General features: G+C 37.9%; 1 protein-coding gene across 1 annotated transcript in view; it reads left to right on the top strand.

The window, feature by feature from the left end:
* Positions 1 to 21,398, top strand: part of ACAA2 (acetyl-CoA acyltransferase 2) — a 39,503-nt gene extending 18,105 nt beyond the window's left edge. The window contains exons 3-10 of the mRNA XM_063076608.1: positions 69 to 197; positions 2,790 to 2,906; positions 4,251 to 4,398; positions 5,727 to 5,902; positions 6,454 to 6,583; positions 16,636 to 16,706; positions 19,519 to 19,673; positions 20,981 to 21,398. Coding sequence (XP_062932678.1) covers positions 69 to 197; positions 2,790 to 2,906; positions 4,251 to 4,398; positions 5,727 to 5,902; positions 6,454 to 6,583; positions 16,636 to 16,706; positions 19,519 to 19,673; positions 20,981 to 21,065 — 1,011 coding nt within the window. The 3' untranslated portion in view covers positions 21,066 to 21,398. The remainder of the gene's footprint in view (positions 1 to 68; positions 198 to 2,789; positions 2,907 to 4,250; positions 4,399 to 5,726; positions 5,903 to 6,453; positions 6,584 to 16,635; positions 16,707 to 19,518; positions 19,674 to 20,980) is intronic.
* Positions 21,399 to 25,703: the final 4,305 nt, after the last annotated feature.

Here is a 25,703-nt window from a genome sequence, read left to right as displayed (position 1 = left end):
TTTTTGCTTGTTCTTAATTCCTGCGTTTGTAGAGGAAATGGTTTTTCTTTTCTCTCTCTCTGTTCCAGTCTGCTTCAGATGCTATATACTTGGCAAGGCATGTTGGTTTGCGTGTGGGAATCCCTAAAGAGACCCCGTCTCTCACTGTTAATAGGCTCTGTGGCTCTGGTTTCCAGTCCATTGTGAATGGATGTCAGGTATGGACAATATTTTATTTACTTCTCTGAATATAGGTTAATAGTTATTAGAAGAAATACCCTGCTTCTAATATATTACTTTTAAGTTTTGTATTTTGTGGTGTCTGTTACGAGAGGTTAATATTTGATTTTTCTTGGAAAAATATTCACAGGAAGAAATAGTTTCTTAAAGTTATTGAACCCTGAAGTGAAGCCTGTCACAAAAGGATAAATACTATATGATTCCACTTTTGTGAGGCAGTGAGAGAGGAAACACACACACACACACACGTACACACACTGTTCTCCCTCTGCTCTTACAGTATAATCACAGTCGCAGAGGACAGACTTCTCCCCACCAGCAAGCAGGTGAGCAAGCAAGCACTTCTCCAGTGGATACCAGCTGGGTGTCTTCTACTTCAGTTCTAATGCCATTTACCAGGGGATAGTGTCAGATCCCACAGGTTGAGGGCACAGTCCCCAAGACTGCCTCCTGCTTCAGATGCCAGTTGCAAGCCTACGCTTCTGGAACTTCTGACCAACTAGCTATAAATTGGGGTTCCCACAACCCTCTCCTCAGGTTGGGTTGATTTGCTGAGCAGCTCACAGAACTCAGGGAAACATGTACATATGTTTACTAGTTTATTATAAAGGATATTACAAAAGATACAGATTAAAGGATGCATAGGACAAGGTATGGGAGAAGGGACTTGGAGCTTCCATGCCCTTTCCTGGAGAGCCACCCTCCAGGAACCTCCATGTGTTCAGCTGTCTGGAAGCTCCCTGAACCCTGTGCTCTTGGGTTTTTATGGAAGCTTCATCACATGGGCATGAATGAAGCATGGACAACTGTGTAGAAATTTGATTGGACAAAAAGGGTGTGATCTAATACTAATAGACTAAGTGGGGAACCCCAGCAGGGCCTGTTTGTTCAGATTCTTCTTAGCCTCTCTGCACAGCACTCCTTGCTCCCAGGTTTGGGGCAGGACCCCTTTTGAAATGGGAACCTTATGACCTATAATCAGACAAGGTAGGTCAGAATTTCCTTTTTTTGGTGGGCAAGGAGGGAGGGCTGGCCGATAAAGGGATAGAACCCTGGACCTGATGTCATCAGTACCACACTCTAACCAACTGAACTAACCAGCCAGCCCCCAGAGAGTTTCTTTATGACCAGCTCCAAGGTAGAAGGCAGGGGAAGGTTAGAACAAGCCAGGAACTGTGGATAAAAACCAAAATATACAAATTATAATATCACAGGTACCTAGAGTAGTCAGATTCAAAGAGACAGAAAGTAGAATGATGGCTTCCAGGGGCTGGGGGAGTAGAGAAGGGGACTTTAGTGTTTAACGGGTATAGAGTTTCAGTTTTGTAAGATGAAAAGTGTACAGTGTACAGTTCAGTGACATTAAGTACAATCACATTGTACTGCAACCATTACTACCATCCACCCCCAGAACTCTTTTAAAATGGTAAACATTACGTTATGTATATTTTATCACAATTTTTTTTTAAAAAAAGCTAATTATGACTAGTCTCTTTACTAAGTGTCAGGCACAGTGCTAGATTTACATTCAATATTTCATTTAATCTTTACAACCATCCTGTGAAGCAAGAGCTATTATTATTATTATTCCCACTTTACAGATGAGGAAAATGACTACTAAAAGCATCTAGGTTACTAAGTCATAGAAGCAGAATTTGAACCCAGGTCTGTAAGGGTTACCTGTGGGACAGTTTGAAAAACTAAATAAAGACTGTGAGGCAAGGAGGAGAGTTGAAGAATTTAGGGGATGATTAGAATATGTATTCTGTTATAAAGGAACTGAATGATTCTGTTGGCAGAAGTACAAACTAATATGACCTTTCTAAAGGACAGTTGGGCAGATAAGTTTGTTCCCTTGATCACAGGAAGAAAATACATTGAAATCCAATTTTATTCATTAAAGTCTTCATTGTATTACAAAATAAAGTAAGATGCACAGGTCAATTTTAATGAATAAATTATTTTCACACTAATTTGTTTCTATAACAATATATCTTAGTGACCCTGATTTTCCTAGCAATAATTTTAAACATCAAGTTCTTGGAGGCTTATTATTTGCTTCTTTTCTGAGAAATGCAAACAGTGGAAAGAGTTGGAAGAATGAAAGAGATTTCGTTTTATGAGCCCCCGAGATTGACCTAGTTCTTGTAAATCTTTGGTCTCCTTCAGATAGAACCAGTAATAGGATAAGTCTTTTTTTTTTTTTCTTTTTTTTCCTTTTTAAAGAGTTTTGTCCTTTATTATATGCTTTATGTATGCTAGATATTAATATCTGTGCTGATTTTCAAGATTTCTATTGAGTTAAGGATTACCATTAGCCAAAATGTAGGTAGTCTGTTTCTCAGGCATAAATGATTAAAGTCTATTAGTATTTTTCCCTCTGCATCTTAGGAATGGATACTTTAGCTTTTGCTTTACAGTTACTTTAAAAAGCATTTTCTTTTGAGACACTGTAAGTGAGAATACAGTATTTATTAGAATCACCATTAATTTGTAAAATCTGTGTATTTAATACATACTTTGGGTACAATGAAAGGGTTTTTTGTTATTTTTTGTATTTTTTTAAATAGGAAATTTGTGCTAAAGATGCTGAAGTTGTCTTGTGTGGAGGAGCTGAAAACATGAGCCAATCTCCCTACTGTGTCAGAAACATACGTTTTGGAACCAAGTTAGGATCAGATATCAAGGTTGGAACCGTTAAAATTTCTAAAAATTATATCTTACACTATTACACAAATAATTTTTAAATAACATACCTTTTTAGGGGAGAGAAAACTAATTTTGAAACCAATTTTGTTAATGGGGGATTGGCAAGATATGAATGATTTGAGATTTGTAAACTATTTCAAAATCCAATTTTGGTTGTTAGTTTTGACTCTTTAACCCATGTAAAATTAGACTTTATCTTAGCACACCTCTAGTGGAATTAACACGTGTAAGCAGCCATATGCATGAGAAAGATGAAGGGAAGAGATGGGTTAAAAGCAAAGAGGTACATTAATCTCTCTACTAAATAATTAGTAATCCAAGTAATTAAATCTTTATCATGACTTATGGAAGTTTTATTTCTGGGGCAATCTCCATTGAATGGATTTCTTCATCTCAGAAAGCTTCGTCTTTGAATATAGATTGCATTGTCCCAAATCAAACAAAAACTGATCCTTCCACCTTTGAGAGCTACAACATGAAAATGATAGTACTGATAAAGAATGATATTGTACTGTCCTTCCCATCTGAAAGAGCTGACGTTTTATATTTTTTAGCTTTTTCCAGTAGTAATGATCAACTTACACCATTTACCCAGTTTCTCACATTGGCCTTTTTAGAAGTTGAAAGGAGTGAGACTTGGAAACTATGAGTATTTTAGCAGTATTGTAGACATTGTATATATTTGAGAAATCCTTCACAAAGACGGTTCAGTGACTCAAAAGGTGAAGAGGCAGCAAACGGGGCACACTTATTAGAGACTCTAACTACTTGGATAATAATCTTTTTCAAGGAGCCTGAACCAGGTGCTTTTCAGCCTCATAGTAACTGATAGAACCAGGGGTTCCTGTCCCTGAAGGCATGGGGTGAAGAGGGAGCACCAATACACTCTTTCCTATAGATCTCATGACTGGTTTACAAAGGTGGCTACAGGAAAACATCACATGAGGACACAATCAGTTTTCTTATAAAAAATGTAACCTTGAGGATTTAGTTTTTAATTATAGGATAACTTCTTGCATGTTCACTCTACATGTTCAATACTGTTGGCTCTTGTTAGAGCCCCACACTTAGAGAGAGAGAGAGAATAAAAGAAGGAATGTGTGCCTTTTATTGTGTGACACTGGATGTTTTTAAAAATACTGGATGTTTTTTAAAGATAACCCAGAACCAAATATGAATAGTAAATAGCAAATGTTTATCAGAAAGTCTAATTTTACTTTTGTTTATTAGAACTGTTGGTTATTTAGATTTAAATAAATTATAGCATATTACTTTCAAAAGGTAACACTTTAACAAATTATGTTATTAATGTCTTTTAATAGTTGGAAGATTCTTTGTGGGCAGGATTAACAGATGAACATGTCCAACTCTCCATGGCACTTACTGCAGAGAATCTTGCTATACAACATAAAATAAGCAGAGAAGATTGTGACAAATATGCCTTGCAGTCACAGCAGAGGTGGAAAGCTGGTCAGTGAAATTGGATAAATATCAATATCTATAGGAAAAATATGTATAGGAAAGATTTCCATCATTTCAAATTCTAATGGTCATGTAATAATGTTAGTTTAAAAATCATAACTTTGAAAACCACATTTTTTCATAATTCTTTCGTTTTTAGATGAACAGATATTCTATTAATTATTGCAAAATTAACTGGGAATTTCTCTTTTGAAATAAGTTAATATTAAAAGTGGTATTCTTACTTGACCCTATCTGGACACTTGAATTTTGTCCTGAACTGATCCTGTTGTCAGTAGAACATGCTGAGGGATATGATACACTTTATGAGAGGAGATGGCGCACTGTGGCAGCTGGGACAGAGTGGATGTCCTCCCCCAGGAGCTATATCATAATCACAAGGAGAGATGATGTGTTTAGAAAAGACCCACTGAGTGTCCTTTTTTCACATTTCAGCAAAGATATAGAAACTATTAAGAAAACCAAAGTGAAAATTGTAAAACTAGAAAATATATCAAGTAGTGAGGATGAAGTCCACTTCATTTCAGAGAGATAAATGAAATAGAGCTGATGCCATCTGTGAGAGAGAGTGGAAAAATAAAACACACACTGACTTCCCTCTGCACTCTTACTCAGCAACAGTCAACACAGACTTCTGACTTCTGTGACCACATGTGTGGGGGCTTCTCCTCACTTGCAAGCAGGCTAGCAATTCTTCAGCGGACACCAGCTAGGTGTCCTCCAATTAACTCTGATGCTGCGTACCTGGAGATAGCATCAGATCCTACAGGTTGAGGGCTCAGTCCCCAAGACTGCCCCCTACTTCAGATGCCAGTTGCAAGCCCAGGTCTCTAGAGTATCTGACAACCAGCTATAAATTAGGGTTCCCACAGTCCCCTCACTGGGTTCAGTTAGTTTGCTAGAGCGGCTCACAGAACTCAGGAAAACACTTACTTGTGTTGACCAGTTTATTACAAAGGATATTTTTAAGGATTCAAAGAAACAGCCAAATATTTAGGGTCATAACATCTGTAGCTAACAGACAAACCTGCTAACGTCTAGCAGTACCTCATAAAAAGAAACAATTGCAGTTTAAAAAAATCAAATTTATAATTTTAAAAAGGTGCAAAATGCATCTGCATAGACACATGACAGTCCGTTAAATCGTCCAGTAGGGAAGGTAAATTGTATAAATAATAAAGGCTCATTTTAAGGTGGACTGTGAGGAAAGAATAGATCAGAAATTAAATTGAAGAATATATTTCATTTATTTTCTTTTCTTGTTTCTCTCTTTTTTTTATTTTTTATTCTTATGTTAAGTCTTTCTATTATTTCAGCTAATGATGCTGGCTACTTTAATGAAGAAATGGTACCAATTGAAGTGAAGACAAGGAAAGGAAAACAAACAATGCAAGTAGATGAGCACCCTCGGCCCCAAACCACCCTGGAACAGTTACATCAGCTTCCTCCAGTGTTCAAGAAAGGTGGAACCGTCACCGCAGGGAATGCATCGGTTGGTGTCACCGCACAGGCTAGCTTGAACTCTTCCTGATGTGTTCAATGCAAAATAATTATGAAGTATCTTTTAGATACTTTTCATTACTAGTCTTCAGTTATTTAGCTTAAACTAGTAGTATTCATATTCTATTAATTTAGGTATTCGTAGTCCAACACAAAATATTTTAGCTAGTGACCCTTATATAATGCTCTTCTGATGTCTTAGTCTTTTCAGATATGTTGGAAGGAAATCTACCTGGTTTATTATTTGGGGTTTTCATACTTTTTCCCTCTCATGTATGCGGTTCATCAGATTTCTTCTTACATCTACCTGCATCTGAATATAAGCTTTTCCTTGACATTCTTTCCTATTTTCCTTTAGTGGGGCTATATTCTGTACCTAAAACCATTCTCTTAATCCACTTGAGTACCAATAGTACTATTTGTTGTATCCCAAATTATGCCATTGTTTCTGATCTACTGCCATATTTCTAATGCTGCTCCATTAGTTCAAACCTTGATTAGCTATATTTTTTTACCCTTTAATCAGCTGTTTTTGTTTTCCAGGGGATATCTGATGGTGCTGGAGCTGTTATCATAGCTAGTGAAGACGCTGTTAAAAAACATAACCTCACACCACTGGCAAGAATTGTGGGCTACTTTGTATCTGGATGTGATCCCTCTATCATGGGTATTGGTATGTGTGAAACAAACTGGTTCTATCTTATTTCTGGAGATAAGTCATCTATGGCATTCAGAGTCCTGAAAAACTAGCCAAATCAAGGTCCCTTGTATAGTAAAGGACACTGGTAATTAGTCATTTAAATAAATAATCTTTGTGAAGAACTGTTCTAGAAACAATAGGAAAACCCAGACTGTGTAAACTACTTGTGGAGAGTAATGATATCTCAGTGTCCATTTGAGATATTTAATAAATTAACACAGAAAAAAAAACAGGGAAGAATTAGGTGGTCCTGACAGGACAAAAGAAATTATGAAATGGGAGAAATCATGGGGTGAAATAGAGAAGGCTGTATAGAGAGGACAGACAGCAGCTCTCTGCTGGGTGTTTTACACAGTCACTAATGTATCTCATTCTGTCTTCCCACACTGCAGTAAGTGAGACTTCTTTTGTCAATGAGAAAATTGAGACTTATGGAGGTAGTCTTGTACGGTTCCAGACCAATAAGTCACCGAGCCAGCGTGTGCTGCAGGTCTCTAGTTCAAGTGCTCTTTTCACTGAGTTAAACACATTGTGTCAGGAAGTCAAAGGAATGCTGCCCTGGCTCAGCTTGAGGCTTATTAGCAAAATGAAGAATTATGATAGTTATCTAGTTTGGCAAAGTACTAGCTGGAGAAGATTTGGAACTCTCTACAAACATGTATAGTCTTGGCTTGAAAAATAGGAATTAGAAGTAGAGCAGAGAGCTTTTTACTAGCTGCATTCCTAGGAACTGCAGATGATGCCAAGTTTTAATAATTTCTGTCGTCATTCTCTGGGGAAACAGGGAACCAAATAGGTTCCTCTCTTACAGAAATAAAATTGGTGCTCAGATATATTAATTTGTCTCACCTCACACCCCAAAGAAAAGCCTGCTATAAGGATATAGATTTTAGATTCTTGATAGGACCAAAGATTTTTCTATGAGCATAGGCATTTTTTTGACTATGAAAAATTGGTTTTTGAGGAGCATCCCAAGTCAGAAGGGGGATAACATGTTGCTGACCTGCCATCTCAGAGATCCTTCAGTATAAGCTTGCGGGTCCTACTTCAATAATACCACTTACTCTGATTTGGGATCAAGTCAGTACCCAACCACATTTGTTGCCAAGTCCTTCAGAGAAGACTTATCCTCTGTACAGAATTCCTAAGAAAGCAAGCATGTTCATACCTTGTCATTTTTCACTGTGTGTCCCAAATGTATGCCGGCAAGAACTGCAAGATATTTAGACATCTGTTAAAAGTCAATTTTTTATCTGTAGTCTTAAAAGCTTATTAGCTTTCAGGTACCCGCTATTGATAAAGCATAGCTTAGTCTGAGAAATGGAAGGTAGCTTAAAAAATTAAACATCTAGGGCAATGGTGGCTTTGCGAGGAGAGGAAGAAGCACACTAATGTGCTCTTGCCCTGTACCTATGTGATACCCTGCACTGCCTCAGGTCTCTGCAGAGGGTCCCCACCAGGAAGAAGGCCCTCACCCATCTTTGGACTTCCCAGGTGCCAAAACTTGGTTTAAACTGAAACGTGGAGGGGAGGCGGAGGCTCCACAGAAACCACACACCCTGTGGGGCCGCCACCACGCGATCCAGCAGGTAGGCTTTACCGCTGCCACCTGGCTCCATTCCCAGCCCGACCCAGTGCTCACGGAGCAGGGAGACGTCCAGCAGGGGAGGCGGGAGCTCCGCAGGGATGACGCCACCGCTGCGCGATCCAGCAGCCCGGCCCAGTGCGTGCAGAGCAGGGAGACGTCCAGCCGAGGAGGCGGAAGCTTCGCAGAGACCACACCACCGCCACGTAATCCCAGTGCGTACAGAGCAGAGAGACGTCCAACAGTGGAGGTGGAAGCTCCATAGAGACCACAGTCCTGTGGGGCTGCAACTGCATGATCCAGCATGTAGGCTTCACCACCGCCACCTGGCTCCATCCCAAGCCCGGCCCAGCACGCACGGAGCAGGGAGACGTCCAGCAGGGGAAGTGGAAGCTCCGCAGAGACCACACACTCTGCAGTGCCTCCGCGCATCTCAGCAGCCCAGCCCAGTATGAGCGGAACAGGGAGACGTCCAGCAGGGGAGGTGGAAGCTCGGCAGAGACCACACACGCTGCGGTACTGCCCCGTGACCCAGCAGCCTAGCCGAGTCCGTGCTGACTAGAGAGGTGGCTCCCCGGAGAGGCCCAAGACTTGAGGCAACTACACACCTGCAAGGCACTAGTGGCCAACTGAGCAGACACTGAGGTAGCCATAGCAAACTGGCAACCCCAGCAACTTCTTAGTCAGACAATAGCGTCAAACCTGTGGACTGTGAAACCACCTGCCGCAATGAATAAACATCAAAGAAAAGATACCAGAAAGAGGAAAAATCAAGAAAGTACACCACCAAAGGATAATAACTCTCAAGCTCTAGATCCTATAGAACAAGAAGCCCTTGAAATGTCTGACAAGGAATTTTAAGTGATAATTCTAAGGAAACTGAATGAGATACAAGAAAACTCAGCTACACAACATAATGAAATGAGGAAAAGTATACAAGACCTGAAAGAAGAAATGTACAAGGAAATCATTGCCCTGAAAAAAAATGTAGCAGAGCTTGCTGAACTGAAGAATTCATTCAGCGAAATAAAAAACGCAATGGAGAGTTTAACCAGCAGGCTTGCAGAATTTGGAGAACCCCTGAACTTGAAGATGGGCTGTTTGAAATAACACAGGCAGACAAAAAAAAGAAAGAAAAAACAATCAAAGACATTGAAGAAAATCTGAGAGAGATATCAGACAACCTTAAGCACTCAAATATCCGAGTCATGGGTATTCCAGAAGGGGAGGAAAAAGGAGATTGCATTGAAAACATATTCAACAAAATAGTGGCAGAAAACTTCCCAGGTATAGGAAAAGTCACAGATCTTCAGAATCAGGAAGCTCAAAGATTCCCAAATGCATTCAACCCAAAAAGGTCTTCTCCACGGCATGTTATAGTCAAATTGGCAAAACTCAAAGGAAAAGAGAGAATCTCAAAAACTGCAAGAGAGAAGCATCAAATCACCTATAAGGGAGCCCCAATCAGACTAACATCAGACTTTTCATCACAAACCCTAAAAGCTAGAAAGGAATGGGATGATATATTCAAAATACTAAAAGACAGAGATTGCCAGCCAAGAATACTCTATCCGGCAAGGCTATCCTTCCGAAATGAAGGGCAAATAGTATATTTCTCAGACAAACAAAAACTGCAGGAGTTCACCACCACACAGCCACCCTTACAAGAAATTCTCAAGGGAGTACTGGGTTTGTTTCCTGAAAAATAACTACCACTGCCATAAAAACCCAAGAAAAATCAAAACCCACTAGTATAAGAAAAATGGCATTCATGAGGAGAAAACAAACAAACAAAAACACTGTCTATAACCCAGGGAACCAACAAAAACAGAAAACAAACAGTAAATCAGAAAGAAAGGAACAAAAGACACCTAAGACAACCAAACAACAATCAATAAAATGCTAGGAATAAATAAACACTTTTCAATAACAACTCTTAATGTAAAGGGCTTAAATTACCCAATCAAAAGACACAGACTGGCTGACTGGATTAAAAAGGAGGACCCAAATATATGCTACATTCAAGAGACCCACCTCACCCATAAAGACTCACACAGACTAAGAGTGAAAGGATGGAAAAAGGTTTACTATGCAAACAGAAAAGAAAAACAAGCTGGAGTAGCTATTCTTATATCTGATAAAATAGACTTTAAACCAAAAACCATAAAAAGAGACAATGATGGACACTACATAATGATAAAAGGACTGACCCATCAAGAAGACATAACAATCATAAATATATACGCACCCAATATTGGAGCAGCCAGATTTATAAAACAAACTCTATTAGACCTAAAGAAGGAAATAGACACTAATACCATAATAGCAGGGGACCTGAACACTCCACTGTCAATACTGGACAGATCATCTAAGCAAAGAATCAGCAGAGAAACACAAGATCTAAACAATACTCTAGACCAGTTAGACTTGGCAGATATCTACAGAACATTCCATCCAACAACCTCAGAATATTCATTCTTCTCATCAGCATATGGATCATTCTCCAGGATAGATCACATATTAGGTCACAAATCAAGTCTCAACAAATTTTTTAAAAAATGGAATTATCTCATGTATTCTTTCAGACCACAATGGATTAAAATTAGAAATCTATAACAAATGAAATTCTGGAAACTATACAAATACATGGAAATTAAACAGCCTTCTACTTAATGACATATGGGTCCAAGAAGAAATCAAGCAGAAAATCAAAAAATTTATTGAAACTAATGAAAACAATGATACATCATACCAAAACCTGTGGGATACTGCAAAAGCAATAATAAGGGGGAAATTTATCACATTAATTGCTCACTTCAGAAGAATGGAAAGATGGCAAGTGAACAACCTAACACTTCACCTTAAAGAACTAGAAAAACAAGAACAATCCAAACCTAAAGTTAGCAGATGGAAAGAAATCATTAAGATCAGAGCAGAACTTAATGAAATTGAAACCCAAAAAACAATACAAAAGATCAATGAATCAAAAAGTTGGTGTTTTGAAAAGATAAATAAAATTGACAAACTGTTACCATGGCTAACTAAAAAAAGAAGAGAGAAGATCCAAATTAGAAATGAAAAAGGTGATATTACAACCAATTCATCTGAAATACAAGGAATCATTCGAGACTACTATAAACAACTATACACCAACAAATTTGAAAATTGGAGGAAATGGATAAATTTCTGGACACACACAAGCTCCCAAAACTGAGCCATGAAGATGTAGAAAATCTGAACAGACCAATAACAATAAAGGAGATTGAAGCTGTTATCAGAAGGCTCCCAACAAAGTAAAGCCCAGGACCACATGGATTCACAGCAGAATTTTACCAAACATTCAAACAGGAATTGACACCAATTCTTTACAAACTATTCCAAAAGATCGAAACAGACGCAAATCTCCCAAACTCATTCTATGAAGCAAACATCATCCTGATACCAAAACCAGGTAAAGATACAACCAAAAAAGAAAACTACAGGCCAATATCCTTGATGAATATAGATGCAAAAATCCTCACTAAAATACTAGCGAACAGAATACAGCAACACATATGTAAAATTATTCACCATGATCAAGTGGGATTCATCCCAAGGATGCAAGGTTGGTTCAACATACGCAAATCAATAAATGTGATACACCATATTAATAAAATCAAACACAAGGACCATATGATCATCTCTATACAGGCTGAAAAAGTATTTGATAAAATTCAACATTCATTCATGACAAAGACCCTCTATAAGTTAGGTATAGATGGAAAGTATCTCAACATAATTAAAGCCATATATGATAAACCCACTACCAATATCATCCTGAATGGGGAAAAGCTGAAAGCTTTTCCTTTAAGAACGGGAACTAGACAAGGATGCCCACTCTCACCACTCTTATTCAACATAGTGTTGGAAGTACTAGCCAGAGCAATCAGAGAAGAGAAGGAAATAAATCTTTCCAGATTGGAAAAGATGAAGTCAAACTGTCCCTGTTTGCAGATGACATGATCCTATATATCGAACAGCCTAAAGCCTCTACAAAAAAACTCTTGGAGTTGATAAATGATTTCAGCAAAGTAGCAGGATGCAAAATCAACACACAAAAATCAGTAGCATTTCTTTTCTCCAATAGCAAACAGAAAGAGAAATCAAGAAAGCTTGCCCATTTACAATAGCCACCAAAAAAATAAAATATTTATTATTTGAGTTAACCAAGGATGTGAAAAATCTCTATAATGAGAACTACAAACCACTGCTGAGAGAAATTAGAGAGGATACAAGAAGATGGAAAGATATCCCATGCTCTTGGATTGGAAGAATCAACATAGTGAAAATGTCCATACTACCCAAAGTGATATACAAATTCAATGCAATCCCCATCAAAATTCCAATGGCATTTTTCTCAGAAATGGAAAGAACTATCCAGACATTTATATGGAATTACAAAAGACCACACATAGCCAAAGCAACACTGAGCAAAAAAAATAAAACTGGAGGCATAACACTACCTGACTTTAAGCTATACTACAAAGCTATGATAACTAAAACAGCATGGTACTGGCATAAAAACAGACACACTGATCAATGGAATAGAATAGAGAATCCAGAAATCAACCTATACACCTACAGCCATCTGATCTTTGACAAAGGCACCAAGCCTGTACACTGGGAAAGAGACTGCCTCTTCAGCAAATGGTGCTGGGATAACTGGATATCTATATGCAGGAGAACAAAACTAGACCCATACCTCTCACCATATACCAAAGTCAACTCAAAATGGATCAAAGAATTAAATATATACCCTGAAACAGTAAAACTTCTTAAAGAAAACATAGGAGAAACACTTCAGGAAGTAGGACTGGGCAAAGACTTCATGAATATGACCCCAAAAGCATGGGCAACCAAAGGAAAAATGAACGAATGGGATTATATCAAACTAAAAAGCTTCTGCACAGCAAAAGAAACAATTAACAGAGTTAAAAGACAACCAACAGAGTGGGAGAAAATGTTTGCAAAATGTACATCTGACAAAGGATTAATATCCAGAATATACAAGGAACTAAAACAACTGTACAAGAAAAAAACAAGCCATCCAATTAAAAAATGGGCAAATAGCTAAATAGGCATTTCTCTAAGGAAAATATACAAATGGCCAACAGACATATGAAAAAATGCTCAACATCACTCAGCATTCAGGAAATGCAAATCAAAACCACACTGAGATACCATCTCACCCCAGTCAGGATGGCTAAAATCCAAAAGACTCTGAATGATAAATGCTGGCGAGGTTGCGGAGGAAAAGGAACTCTCGTACATTGTTTGTGGGACTGCAAAATGGTGCAGCCTCTATGGAAAATGGTATGGAGGTTCTTCAAGCAATTGCAGATAGATCTAGCATATGACCCAGCTATCCCACTGCTGGCAATATACCCAGAGGAATGGAAGTCATTAAGTCGAAGGTATACCTGTTCCCCAATGTTCATTGCAGCACTCTTTACAATAGCTAAGAGTTGGAACCAGCCCAAATGTCCATCATCAGATGAGTGGATATGGAAAATGTGGTATATCTACACAATGGAATACTACTCAGCTATAAAAAAGAATGAAATACTGCCATTTGCAATGACATGGATGGACCTAGAGAGAATTATATTAAGTGAAACAAGTCAGGCACAGAAAGAGAAATATCACATGTTCTCACTTATTTTTGGGAGCTAAAAATAAATAAATACACAAACACACACACAAAAAAAATCCGGGGTGGGGGGGGAAGAAGACATAACAGTTGCAATTCCTTGAAATTGATACGACAAGCATACAGAAAGGACATTGTTGGGAGGGACTGTGGAGAGGGAGGAAGGAGGGAGGTTTCAGTAATTGGCCACAATAATCAACCACATTGTATATCGACAAAATAAAATAAAATATTTAAAATTAAATAAATAAATAAAGAATAAACTGAAACATGACGGCCATTATTAAGTTACATTACTAAAATCAATGACAACAACAACAAAAATAGGAGCATTTCATTCTTAATTGTTTTACATGTGTTAACGGAAACATTGTATCTGTTTTGAAATGTTATTTTCATGTTGGGATTAACATTCCAGGGTAATCAGTGAAATTTAAAGTCCATCACAATATAATAAACTCCCTTTAATGTAAAAAAACAAAAATTAAACATCTATATATTAGTGTGGCATTTATCATTTTGGTATCTAGAGCAGTGCTTCCCAACCCCAGATGATCATGAGAATCCACCCATAACCCTGCTCCCCCAAGGTTTTGTTTCAGTAGGTCCAGCGTAGAGCCTAAGAATAGAATTTTTTTTCCCGTGGACTTTTGATGATCAACCAAATTTATCTGATACAGATAAGTAGGTATTTTATAGTTCTCTTTTTAGTTTAACTTCATTTAATAGGTTGTGATAGACAAGCATAACCAGTAAGCAAAGAAAATGTAGTTTTCCTTCCTTCTATTCCTAGGCCTGGGTGTTTATCCTAAAGTACAATGAATGCCATTGTAGAAGGATTCTTTTTTCCTTAGGAATTGAACAGAGCTATACATGCCAAGTGTCCCACACTGTCAGTTGCCTCCTTCACCTAGAAGCTTGTCTGACACTTGTAGTATGGGATTAAACAAGGTAACTACATGAATAAGCATACTGAATTGGTTACTGAGTATCTAATTGGAACTGATTTTTTAATCCAATTTATGAGAATGGTGGTTCCTCAGTTCTACAGTTATCTAGCATATATATGGTAATCCTTAGCCCTGCAAAATAGCTGAAGACCAGAAAAATGGGGTAAGTCAGGACTTGAAGAGAACGGTAATGGCTCTGAGGAAGTACACAATCATAGAAAGATTGTGCTGGAATTCCTTAGGGGTGGCAGTGGTGTAAGTTGGTAGGTGGAGCTTTGAGCCTCTTCAGCTGGAGTAGCTCTGGCTCTATCTTCTATTGGGCTTCATTTGTAGAAAGAATTCCAATACTTGAAAGGAAAAAGGTTAAAAACCAATTCAGAGTACTTTTGTTGAGAAGCTTGAAGCTCAAAGAGGTACCCAAAGTAGTGTAGTTATTAGGAGCAGGGGCCAGGACTAGAAATAAGATCTCCTTTCCTAACAAGAATACTAAATCTTTTTGAGTCCCAGTAAATAACTGAGTGGTCTGGGAAGAGTTTTTTAAAAATGAGGTTATGGCCTGGTGTAATGTTGTTACAACTGACCACAATGATTCTAAGTTAACATGACCATATTGAGGCAGGTCTGCTGTGTTGTTCATGAAGACAGGGAAGTGTGTCTTAACGCCATAGCTTTTCATTCTGTCTATATTTCACCACCGTAGGATACTTCATCACCTGACCATGCTGGATAACTAATGCTTTACTATTGACTACCCATCCCATTTTCATGCCTTTAACATACAAAGAGAATCTGGAATTATAGTCTGTATTAAATCAGTGGCCACTCGGAACTGGCACTTTAAATTCAAAAACATGACCTGGACAATCCTGATCAGACTGTTGTTCAAAGAGCATTTTAACTGGGCAACAAAGTAAATTAACATTATATTTAGATTTCATTATGCTTTTCTTGTAAAGACTGATTTCCCATTTTACCTTAGGTATATTTGTGAAACTTGTTGCAGAATGTTTGACTACTTGCATTCAACAGAACATATCATGTATTTTGCTTTGTAGACATTTATGTCAGTGTCATTCTCTAAGAAACAAATAGAGAAGTAGATAATCTTCTCTAGACAGATTTTGTACCTTTTGGAAAAGAATATCGAATTTTCTTAAAAATTACAAGCAGTATTAAGTTGACATTGGTGGTCATCAGAAATCTGGGAGCTAAAGTTTATTTCAAAAGTCTTATTAGGTGTATTTGCCTTTCTTGAGATATGGTTTAAATTCTCTGTCTACTGTTGTAATCACCTCCTTATTTCAGATATCTTTCCCTAAAGTGCCTCATAGCTTCTCATTTTGCTGTACCCATGCAGAAATGCTGCTGCTCTTTCTTGCCGTTTATCCAAATGGGCCTGAAAATTCAGTGTAGCCACAATCACTTCTGTCCGTGAATGCATGTGGTTTGTATCCCAGCAAGGAGAGCACTTAGTCTGCCTTGCTGTTTGACATCAAGTATGATCTATAACTGACTGTAAAATCCCATATATGATTCCTTCTGCTGTCTGAAATCTTAAAGCCATTAATGGTATAGTCTCTCATCTGCAATTTGACTGATAAACTGCTCTTCACATTGTTCCCATTTTCTATTTATTGTCACATCATTTAATATGTGCTGTCAGGGTAGCAGGATTTGTGGCTACTCATAACTCTGTCACATCATTTCTTCTTTACTGACCTGTTTAGTAAAGGAAACGTTTGATACATAAATAAATACAAGATGATATTTATTCCTATATAAGACCTTTATTCTTATATAGGTCCTGTCCCTGCTATCAATGGGGCACTGAAGAAAACAGGACTGACTCTTAAGGACATGGATTTGGTAGAGGTAATTGTTCCTTTTTTACAAATGATGTACATCTAAGCAAGTATCACCTTTATTACATGCCTTGTGTTTGTACTTTTTCCCAACTGATTAAAATGCTTTACTTATATTTGAATAATTCAAACTGCTTGATTTTTCCTACTAAAGTATAAATTCCTGGAAACTTCTTAGGACTTTTATACAGCTCTGTTACATTTTAGACTTTGATGTGTCTGTTGAATGGAAAATGGAGTATTATATAAGGTGAGAGAGAAATAAGTAACTTTAGCTCTATTTTATAGATTAAAGTGAAAAAAATAGGTAAAGTAATTGACCTAATAGAATAGCAATATGTAGTGCCAAATCTAGACGTTTCTTACCCTTTCCCCCAAGTTGAGCCTCATCCCAAACTTATCTTTAGCTTTTTACACTATAGTTGTGGTTTGATTTGGGATGCACTTTTCATAATTTTTAACACTGGAAACTTAAATGTATTTATGAGTGATTTTTTTTTAATGTTAGAGTTAGAACAAAGATGTCATAAGCATTTAGCATAATTAAAAGGTGAGATGCAGAAGAAAATACTTAAAGATGGGTTATATACCTTCCACATTTTGGCAGTACAGTCAGATGTCACTTAATGGGGATATGTTCTGAGAAATGTGTCATTAGGTGATTTCCTTGTTGCATGAACATCGTAAAGTATACTTACGCAAACCTAGGTAGTACAGCCTACTATACACTTAGGCTATATGGTATAGCCTACTGCCCTGAACACTGTCATATATGTAGTCTGTCATTAACTGAAACATCATTAATGCAGCACATGACTGTATTTGAAAATTTTAGCATGTGCGGCTTAGTTATATTAGGAAATAACTAATATAACAAAAGAGATCTCTCTATTTAAATTGAGAAACAGTAGGCACTAGTGATTTCCTCTGTGGTAATCTGTCACCCAGAAATCCACGGTTTCGGACAAATGATTTATCCTTAAATCTTTTTCCTTTCCTAGTAGATCACAGCTCAGAGTCTCAACGGGGCTGCATAATTCCATATTTGTGTCAGCAATTAACTACAACTAAATTTCTGACTTTAGACTTCATGCTTAAAACTCAATTCAAATACATCAACTCTGCAAAGCTGTTTATAATGATTTATAGATGTATAAATACTCAAAGACATAACTTGCAAACAGTTCTAGGTTCAAAAGCCTAGTTTCACAACATATTTTAGGTTTCTTAATACCTCCTTGAAGATGACTATATTCAAGGGTACTTCAGAAGTTTATGGAAAGATTTGTATTCTTTCAATTCTATTTTTCCATGAATTTTTGATGGGCCCATGTATAAAATAGAAGAATAATGGAACTGAGAACAAATAAGGCACCATCTTGGGAGAGCACAAATATGTTAGGAAAGAACATAAGACTGAATTTTGATCCCAACTCTGTAAAAGTTATCTTTCTTAGAATCAGTTTTCTTATGTATAAAATTTCTGAGCTAAGATCGTATGAAAATATAGTACTATACAGTTGAAGTAAAGGTAATTGTCATAGCCAGCCTTGGTAAGTATAACATTACAATCAATAGGATACTTTTCAGTTCTGTAACATTTCAACATAGAAACCATTCCCTTTATGTTTCTGGCTCTGAAGATTTATTCCTTGTTGTCTATCAGTTTCCTCTTGGAAGGAGGGCTCCTGCTACTGGGTAATAATAATAATAGCAGCCATTTATTGAATACTTGCTATGTGTCAGGCAATACACTAGATACTTAATACTCATGAGTTCATTCAGCCTTGACAATGACTCTTAGCATGCTACTACAGCCATAGTTTACTATTGAAGAAACGTGAATGTAAAGAGAGTTTAAAGAACACACACAAGCCAGGATTTGAACCGTCCAACTAGCTCTAAAACCTATGGGCTTTCTGTAGTATTCCACAGTCTCTAGTATATGTCCATTGATAAGGTTACTGAGGATTTTTTCTCTCTAAGGGGTGCATTTGAGTTAAAGTATCATTTAGTAAATGTACTCATTTTCAAACCTGATGTCTTCACACAGAATAATTTAAGATAAATTCAAATAACTTTGTGAGGTAATTTAAATAGGAAGAAACATGAGCTGAGATGCAGTCTCAAAAAAGGGAAAAAAAGTAAATCAGAAGAATTAGCAGAATTAGCTATCTGTTGCTTTGCCCCCCACGGATTTGTCACCCCCCTTCCCCTGGGTGTCGGAGCCTCAAAGGATTACTCAAAGCCCATCTCTTCTGAGCAGTGAGAAGCCCCAAAGTGGTTAATTTCCTGGAATCCTCAAGGGAGAGGCATTCCTTTCATTTGGGAGATTAACCCCAAATTGGGGTTCTCTTCCTGCATTTATTCTCCAGCCCAGGAAGTTACAGGAGAAGACATAGGTGAGGTTAAAGTTTTAACAAGTTTAACAATAGAAGCTGGTAACATTCAGTAAAAACAAGTCAGATGACATTCCGTTAAGGCAATTAAGTGATCCACCAACAAAAGCTTGATCTTAGCAAACATTCCTTCTTACCACAGCAGTTTCCCAGTATCTTTACATATCAATCAGTGACCTGTCTGTCTTTGAGCCTGCAGCCTTGCTGTGTTACAACTCTTCATATTACAACAGAGACTCAATAACCTGGGGAAAATTTCCTGGTTTCTGTAAGGTCAATATTTGAAACTGCAAGGCTTTGGAAAACCAGGCCCTGTGAAGTACATTTGCTTTATAGTATGCTCCACAGCTCAGACCATTCTCAGTTACAAATCCATTTATGAATAAGGATTTTGATCAATGTTTTGTTTTGTTTTGTTTTAAGGTAAATGAAGCTTTTGCTCCCCAGTACTTGGCTGTTCAGAAGAGTATGGATCTTGACCCAAGTAAAACCAATGTGAATGGAGGAGCCATTGCTTTGGGTCACCCATTGGGAGGATCTGGATCAAGAATTACCACCCACCTGGTTTATGAATTAAGGTACTTGCTAGAAATTGCTACATTTCAGATTTGCTCTTTTTTGTAGAAATGCAAGGGTTTAGGTTTCCCCAGAGCAAACCAGCATTTTTATTCTTCCTCATATCTCCTGCACCAGTTCTTGCCAGGAACAAGTTATTTTTGCAGCACTTGTCAGCTGGCATTATACATGAATCCGTTGGCTTGTTAGTAGCTCTGCATTTGGGATCCCAGCTCTTCCTCCTACTTGCTCTGTGCACTGTCTAGCCACTTAGCATGTATTCACTGACAGACCAGTGTACGTTTGGCCCCACCCCTGGTGCTAGAACACAGCAATGAGCAGATAATAAGTTCTGGTTCTCATGGCACTTGTACTTTAGTGCCAGTTACAGGAGTAAGATAGATTTATTTCAGAAAACAACAACAAAAAGTACTGAGTGGGTACTGACCGAGATGCCATCATTTGAGGAACATAAAACTGACAATTTGGGTCTGAGCTAAGTTTTTCTCTTCACTCTTTCCACGGTTCCAGAAGGAACCTTCTAGTTGATTCTTTTCAGTTTTGATAGAAGAGCTCTTCCTCTGGTACTGTGTATTTTGGACCACTCTGCCCTATTATAAGCAAACTGCAAACAAAACCAGATACATCAGACTGACAAGTCACTATGAAACCTAACCCTGTTAGGTTAGGTAAATGGGACTCTTATTTCACTTAATGATTCATTGAGTTGGAAGGAGTGGTTAAAATGTACAAAAAATAATTCCTGGATAATTTTCTCAAGGACATCATATCAGGACTGAGAAATCAGAACAGATGGTACTTCAAGAGTCTAATTTTTATGAAAGGGATGTGAACTGTTTCTAAATTATCTGTCCTTTCATATGGACAGACTTCACTGATAACATTTATTTTCGGGTGCCATAAGAATCTAAAACCATATAAATCGAAGGGCTGAATGTTCATTCCCCCTTCCTCAACTCCCCCTGTATATCTGAATTACATCCTGTTCTCACTGCTTTCCCACAGCACACCTGAGCTTATGTGTTTGTTTAACTTCCTCTAACCCTAAATCCACCCATCCCCTTCTCAGGTTGCCTCCTTTTTCTGTGTAACTTTTTTCTTTTCATAAAAGCATTCAGCTTTCCAAACTGAATTATTTTCACCTATTTTGACTAGAAACCAATGTTGAGGATTGGGGAAAAGGTTGATAAGACGAGCTGATTAAGAGTGAATAATGCAAATGTGACTATTATTAATTCTATTTAATTAATCCAATTAATTTTATTAGTTCTTTATTAGAGTAGATATTAGCCACTTCTTTCTTTCTCAGGCGTCGAGGTGGAAAATACGCTGTTGGCTCAGCTTGCATTGGTGGTGGCCAAGGTATTGCAGTCATCATTCAGAACACAGCCTGAAGAGACCAAGGACCACTGTGATCCACTCTGACTTTACTTGGTCAGGTCACAGTAAAACAGGTGAACTTCAGAGCAGCTGCCGCAACTGGCCATGAACTGCCACTGAAATAGCGATTAAGTTTGATCAAGCCATGGTAAGGCAAAAATGGATTTATCATGAATAAGAGCCCGTGCCAGAAGTAGGTTCTTTCAGATTTGTACCAAATATAATGTATCTCTGAACAAAAATTCATAGAATGCCTTAAAAGAAATTGTATCCTTGCCAAATAACCACCACTTATACCTTAGGTAATATAATTACAAGGAAGTGAAATAAACGTTGCCTTAACTTTGGCTAATCTTTTGCTGTTTTTTATTGTATTAAAAAAAATTTACTTGTGGTAAAATTCACTTTACATAAAATTTACCATCCTAACCTTTCTTAAGTATAGAGTTTAGTACATTAAGAACAATCACATTGTTGCAAACATCACCACAATCTATCTTCAAAACTTTTTCATTATCGCAAACTAAAACTCTGTACCCATTAAGCAATAACTCCTCTTTCCCTACCCGCCTCCTCCCCCCACAGCATTCACCATTCTGCTTTCTGTTTCTATGAATTTGACTACTCTAGGTACCTCTAGGTATAGGTGAAATCATACAGTATTTGTCTTTCTGTAACTAGTTTATTTCTCTTAGCATAATGTCCTCAAGGTCCATTCCTGTTGTAGTACATGTCAGAATTTCCTTCTTTTTTAAGGCTGAGTAATATTCCATTGTATGTATATTTCACATTTTGTTTATTCATTCATGGACACTTGGGTTCTTCTACCTTTTGGCTGTCATGAATAATGCTGCTGTGAACATGGGTGTACAGATAACTCTTTGAGTCCCTGCTTTCAATTCTTTTGGGTATATACCTGAAGTGGAATTGCTGGACCATATGGTAATTCTATGTTTAATATTTTGAGAAATCACCATACCATTATCCATAGTGGTGGCACCATTTTACATTCTGACTGGCAGTGCACAAGGGTCCCAATTTCTCTACACCCTTGCCACACTTAATATTTTCTGTTTTTTAGGTTTTGTTTTTGTTTTTTTTAATAGTAGTTACCCTAATGGGTATGAGGTGATACCTGATTGTGGTTTTGATTTGCATTTTCTAATAATTAGTGACGTTGAGCATCTGTTCATGTGCTGTTGGCCATTTGTATATCTTCCTTGGAGAAAAGCCTGTTTAAGTCCTTTGCCCATTTTTTAATCAAGTTTGTCTTTTTGTTATTGTCTTACGTTATTTTAAAAATATTTTGAAAACCATTTTAATTTGTATGTTGAGTGTTGTTCATAATTCATTCTGAGATAAGTGTCCAAGGAGCAAAATTACTGAACTTAGCCTTGATATTAATAACTGATGTCATATAAGATTGTTTTTCCTTTGAATAAGGCCCGTGCTGATTTTGTATTTCAACTGTTTAAATACACTTCAGTGTGAACATAGGTTCCTTAAGAAAGGTTTATGTTGATATTTAGGGGCAATATTTTTAAATGGAAAGTTTGGGGCCTATGAAAGACTAGAAATTTATGTCTCAGAAGAAGGCATTTGACACCTCTTCCTCCCTACCATGAGTGCTTCCCAGCAGTTTGAAAGGAACGTTGTCATTTAATGTCTGCCACATGGCCAACTAAAATGGGGAATCTGAGACAGAAGAAAGTAGCTATTATAGATCACTGAGCTTACACTAAAACTTAGGGAAGCCTAATTGAATACCTTTGGGACCACAAACTGAGGAGACCAAAGTTTTGCCTTGTTCATTCCCTTCCATTTCCCCTGTTTATCTGAATTACATCGTATCCTCACTCCTTTTCCACTTGCACCTCTAACCCAGTGGCTCTCAACAGGGGGCAGTTTTATCCCCTGGAGACCTTTGGCAATATCTGGAGATGTGTTTAATTGTCATGACTGGAGAGGAATTGTTACTGGCATCTTATGGGTAGAGGCCAGAGATGCTGCTAAACATCCTACAATGGACAGGACAGTCCCCACAACCATGAACGATTTGCCCCAAAATGTCCAGAGTGGTGCTATTGAGAAATCCTGCTCTAGCTCTAGATCTACCCGCCTCCTTCTCATGCCACCTCCCCCTTCTGCGTATGTATATATACACACACCCATTTTTTTATATATGAAAATATTCAGCTTTCCAAATTTTTTCTCCTGCTTGACTGTAAACCAGTATTGAGGATCAGGGGAGAGGTTAGGAAGGTGAGTAAACAGGAATAAGTAGTAGAAATGTAATCATTATGAACTCTTGAGAGTATCTACTTGTAAACACAGGGCTCTCTTAAATGTACGACATGGAGAAGACTTGGCCTCTCTTGCCTCATGTGTCTTGGGTTTGGAGGTGGGTCAGTGGCCTTGCTGTCCTCCAAGTCTTCTTGCAGACCAGTCTTCCCCCTCCCTTTTGCAGAATGCTGGCTATTTTGAGGTTCATGCTAATCACTACCCTGCTACTAGCTTCATTTTTATCTACTGGCTTCCCACCCGTGTCCCTTTCTCCAGTGACTTCTATCACTGCCTCTGTCACCTTTTCTTTTAACCATTAGATCATGCTTGGAAACTTTAGTATCCAGCTGGTGAAGGAACTCAGTTCCATGACCAAAGCACCAATCACTTTTTCTTTACCTCATGTCAGACATCCACTCCCTTTGGTCACCTCTTGCAGTTGGTATCACTAGAAATGACATCACCTTTGAACCTTAATCTCAAACATCCCACTCTCTGACCACAACCTCCAGTCATTCCAGCTCACCTGCAGAAGTGGCCCACTGCAACATTTCCAGACCTCATTAAGACATCCAGTCCATTGACCCCTCTGGCTTTAGCCGTAAACCTTACTTCCATTCTTCCCTGCTTAGAATCCATGTTTCATCCTTTATTTTCTCCCTTGGACATACGCCCCCAACACTTATATTGACCTATTTGTCCTAAGACTGGATATCTGGGAGGGCAAATCCCTGTTAACTATTTTGTTAAATTTATGAAAGCTCCATTAGGGACTTTAACTGAGAATAAGTTGAATTTACAGGTTATGAATTTACTAGGGGAAATTGACATCTTTATAATACTGAGCCTTCTTATCTATAAATATAGTTTATAATTTACTCATTTTCTTTTATCACCTTATTTGAGGGATTTCTTGATAAAAAATCAGGAAGACTCCATTTTCCTTGATAGGCCCTAATTCATTTATTAATTCCTACTTTAAGGCAATAAGCAAAGGACTCAGAACTTTTCGAGACTGACATATGTCAAAGGTTTTTCAGCAAAGTTCCAGTTTTTTCTACTCTAGATAATGTTAAATAATACTTAGTATCATATCAGTACCTTCACTGGTTCCTCAAACCTTTGCTCATATGGTTTCTTCCTTTTGATTAAAACATCGGAGTAGCACGACATCCCCCTGCTCGGTCATAGGAGAGGCAGATGACAAGAGGTCCACCCATGTCAGGCCTCCAGCAGGGAGCAGGTCTGACACCTTGTTTTATTACTGGGATGATGGCCCAGGGTTGACATGTAGCTTTTCTTGTTTGGGATCCTTATTGAGAGGCAGGCTCCCTCTACTCTCATAAAAGTTAAAAGGTAAGAGGCCTCCATAATTTCTCATTACAAAGAACAATATTTTGCAGAACATGTTATACTTTATACTTCCTTCTTTTGCTGGAACTTGTAATAAACTATCTTTGTGGTATGAAATGACCAAGGGCACATTACCATCCTCTAGAAACACTAGTAATAGTTTATGTAGCCTGTGTCCTTCCAGATGAAGGAGGGATTGTCACCTAGCAAATAGCCAAAGCAAACCCGCTCCTAGGACATCTCCTGGCACAGGCCTTGGTAAAGGTTTATTGTTTTTCCCCACAAAGGTCTTGTGTGATTTTGTTATTTGAATTAGATCTTTTTTATATTTTCTTTTCCATTTAGTTGATGCTAATGAATAGCTTTTAGATATTAGTATCTAGCCAGCTTGCTGAACCCTTGTATTCTAGTCATTTTGCATTGGGCTGGGACAGCTAATGCAATATTGAGGGAAATAAAATGTGGGAATGCTCATATTAGTTCATCCATAAATGTGATGCTTACACTGGGTTCCAGATAGATGCACTTTATCAAGGTAAGGAAGTTTCCTTCTTTTCCCAGTTTTGCTAAGAACTTTTATGACTGGTTTATTCACTCTTCAAACCACTGTCATCTTAATTTGCTGCCACTACTTCACCCACGCTTCTCTTGCTCATGACACTGATCACCTTCATGTTGCCAATTCTAGTGAAGTCTTTTTTTTTTTTTAAATCCACTTTTATTTATATACTTTTCATGAGTTTAAGTCCTTGAGTATAGCATTGCACAGATTCTGTGTCCAGTGGCCTCACCAGGAAGGTTGCTTTGGCACAAATCATGCCATTGTTTTCATGGGAACTAGTTGCCTTTCCCCATAGTACTCTGGTATTGCTGGGCTTGCCACCAGGAGGAATCACTGTGTTGTTTTTGGCTTTGTACACATGAGCACATCTGCTGCCCAAATAGTTTATTTACTTATTTATTTTTATTTTGTTTTATTTGGCAGGGGTGGGGCTGGCTGGTACAGGGATCAAACC

This window comes from Cynocephalus volans, chromosome 13 (genome assembly GCF_027409185.1).
Source record: "Cynocephalus volans isolate mCynVol1 chromosome 13, mCynVol1.pri, whole genome shotgun sequence".
In the NCBI taxonomy this organism is placed as follows: domain Eukaryota; kingdom Metazoa; phylum Chordata; class Mammalia; order Dermoptera; family Cynocephalidae; genus Cynocephalus; species Cynocephalus volans.
This window is presented reverse-complemented; position numbering and strand designations above follow the sequence as displayed.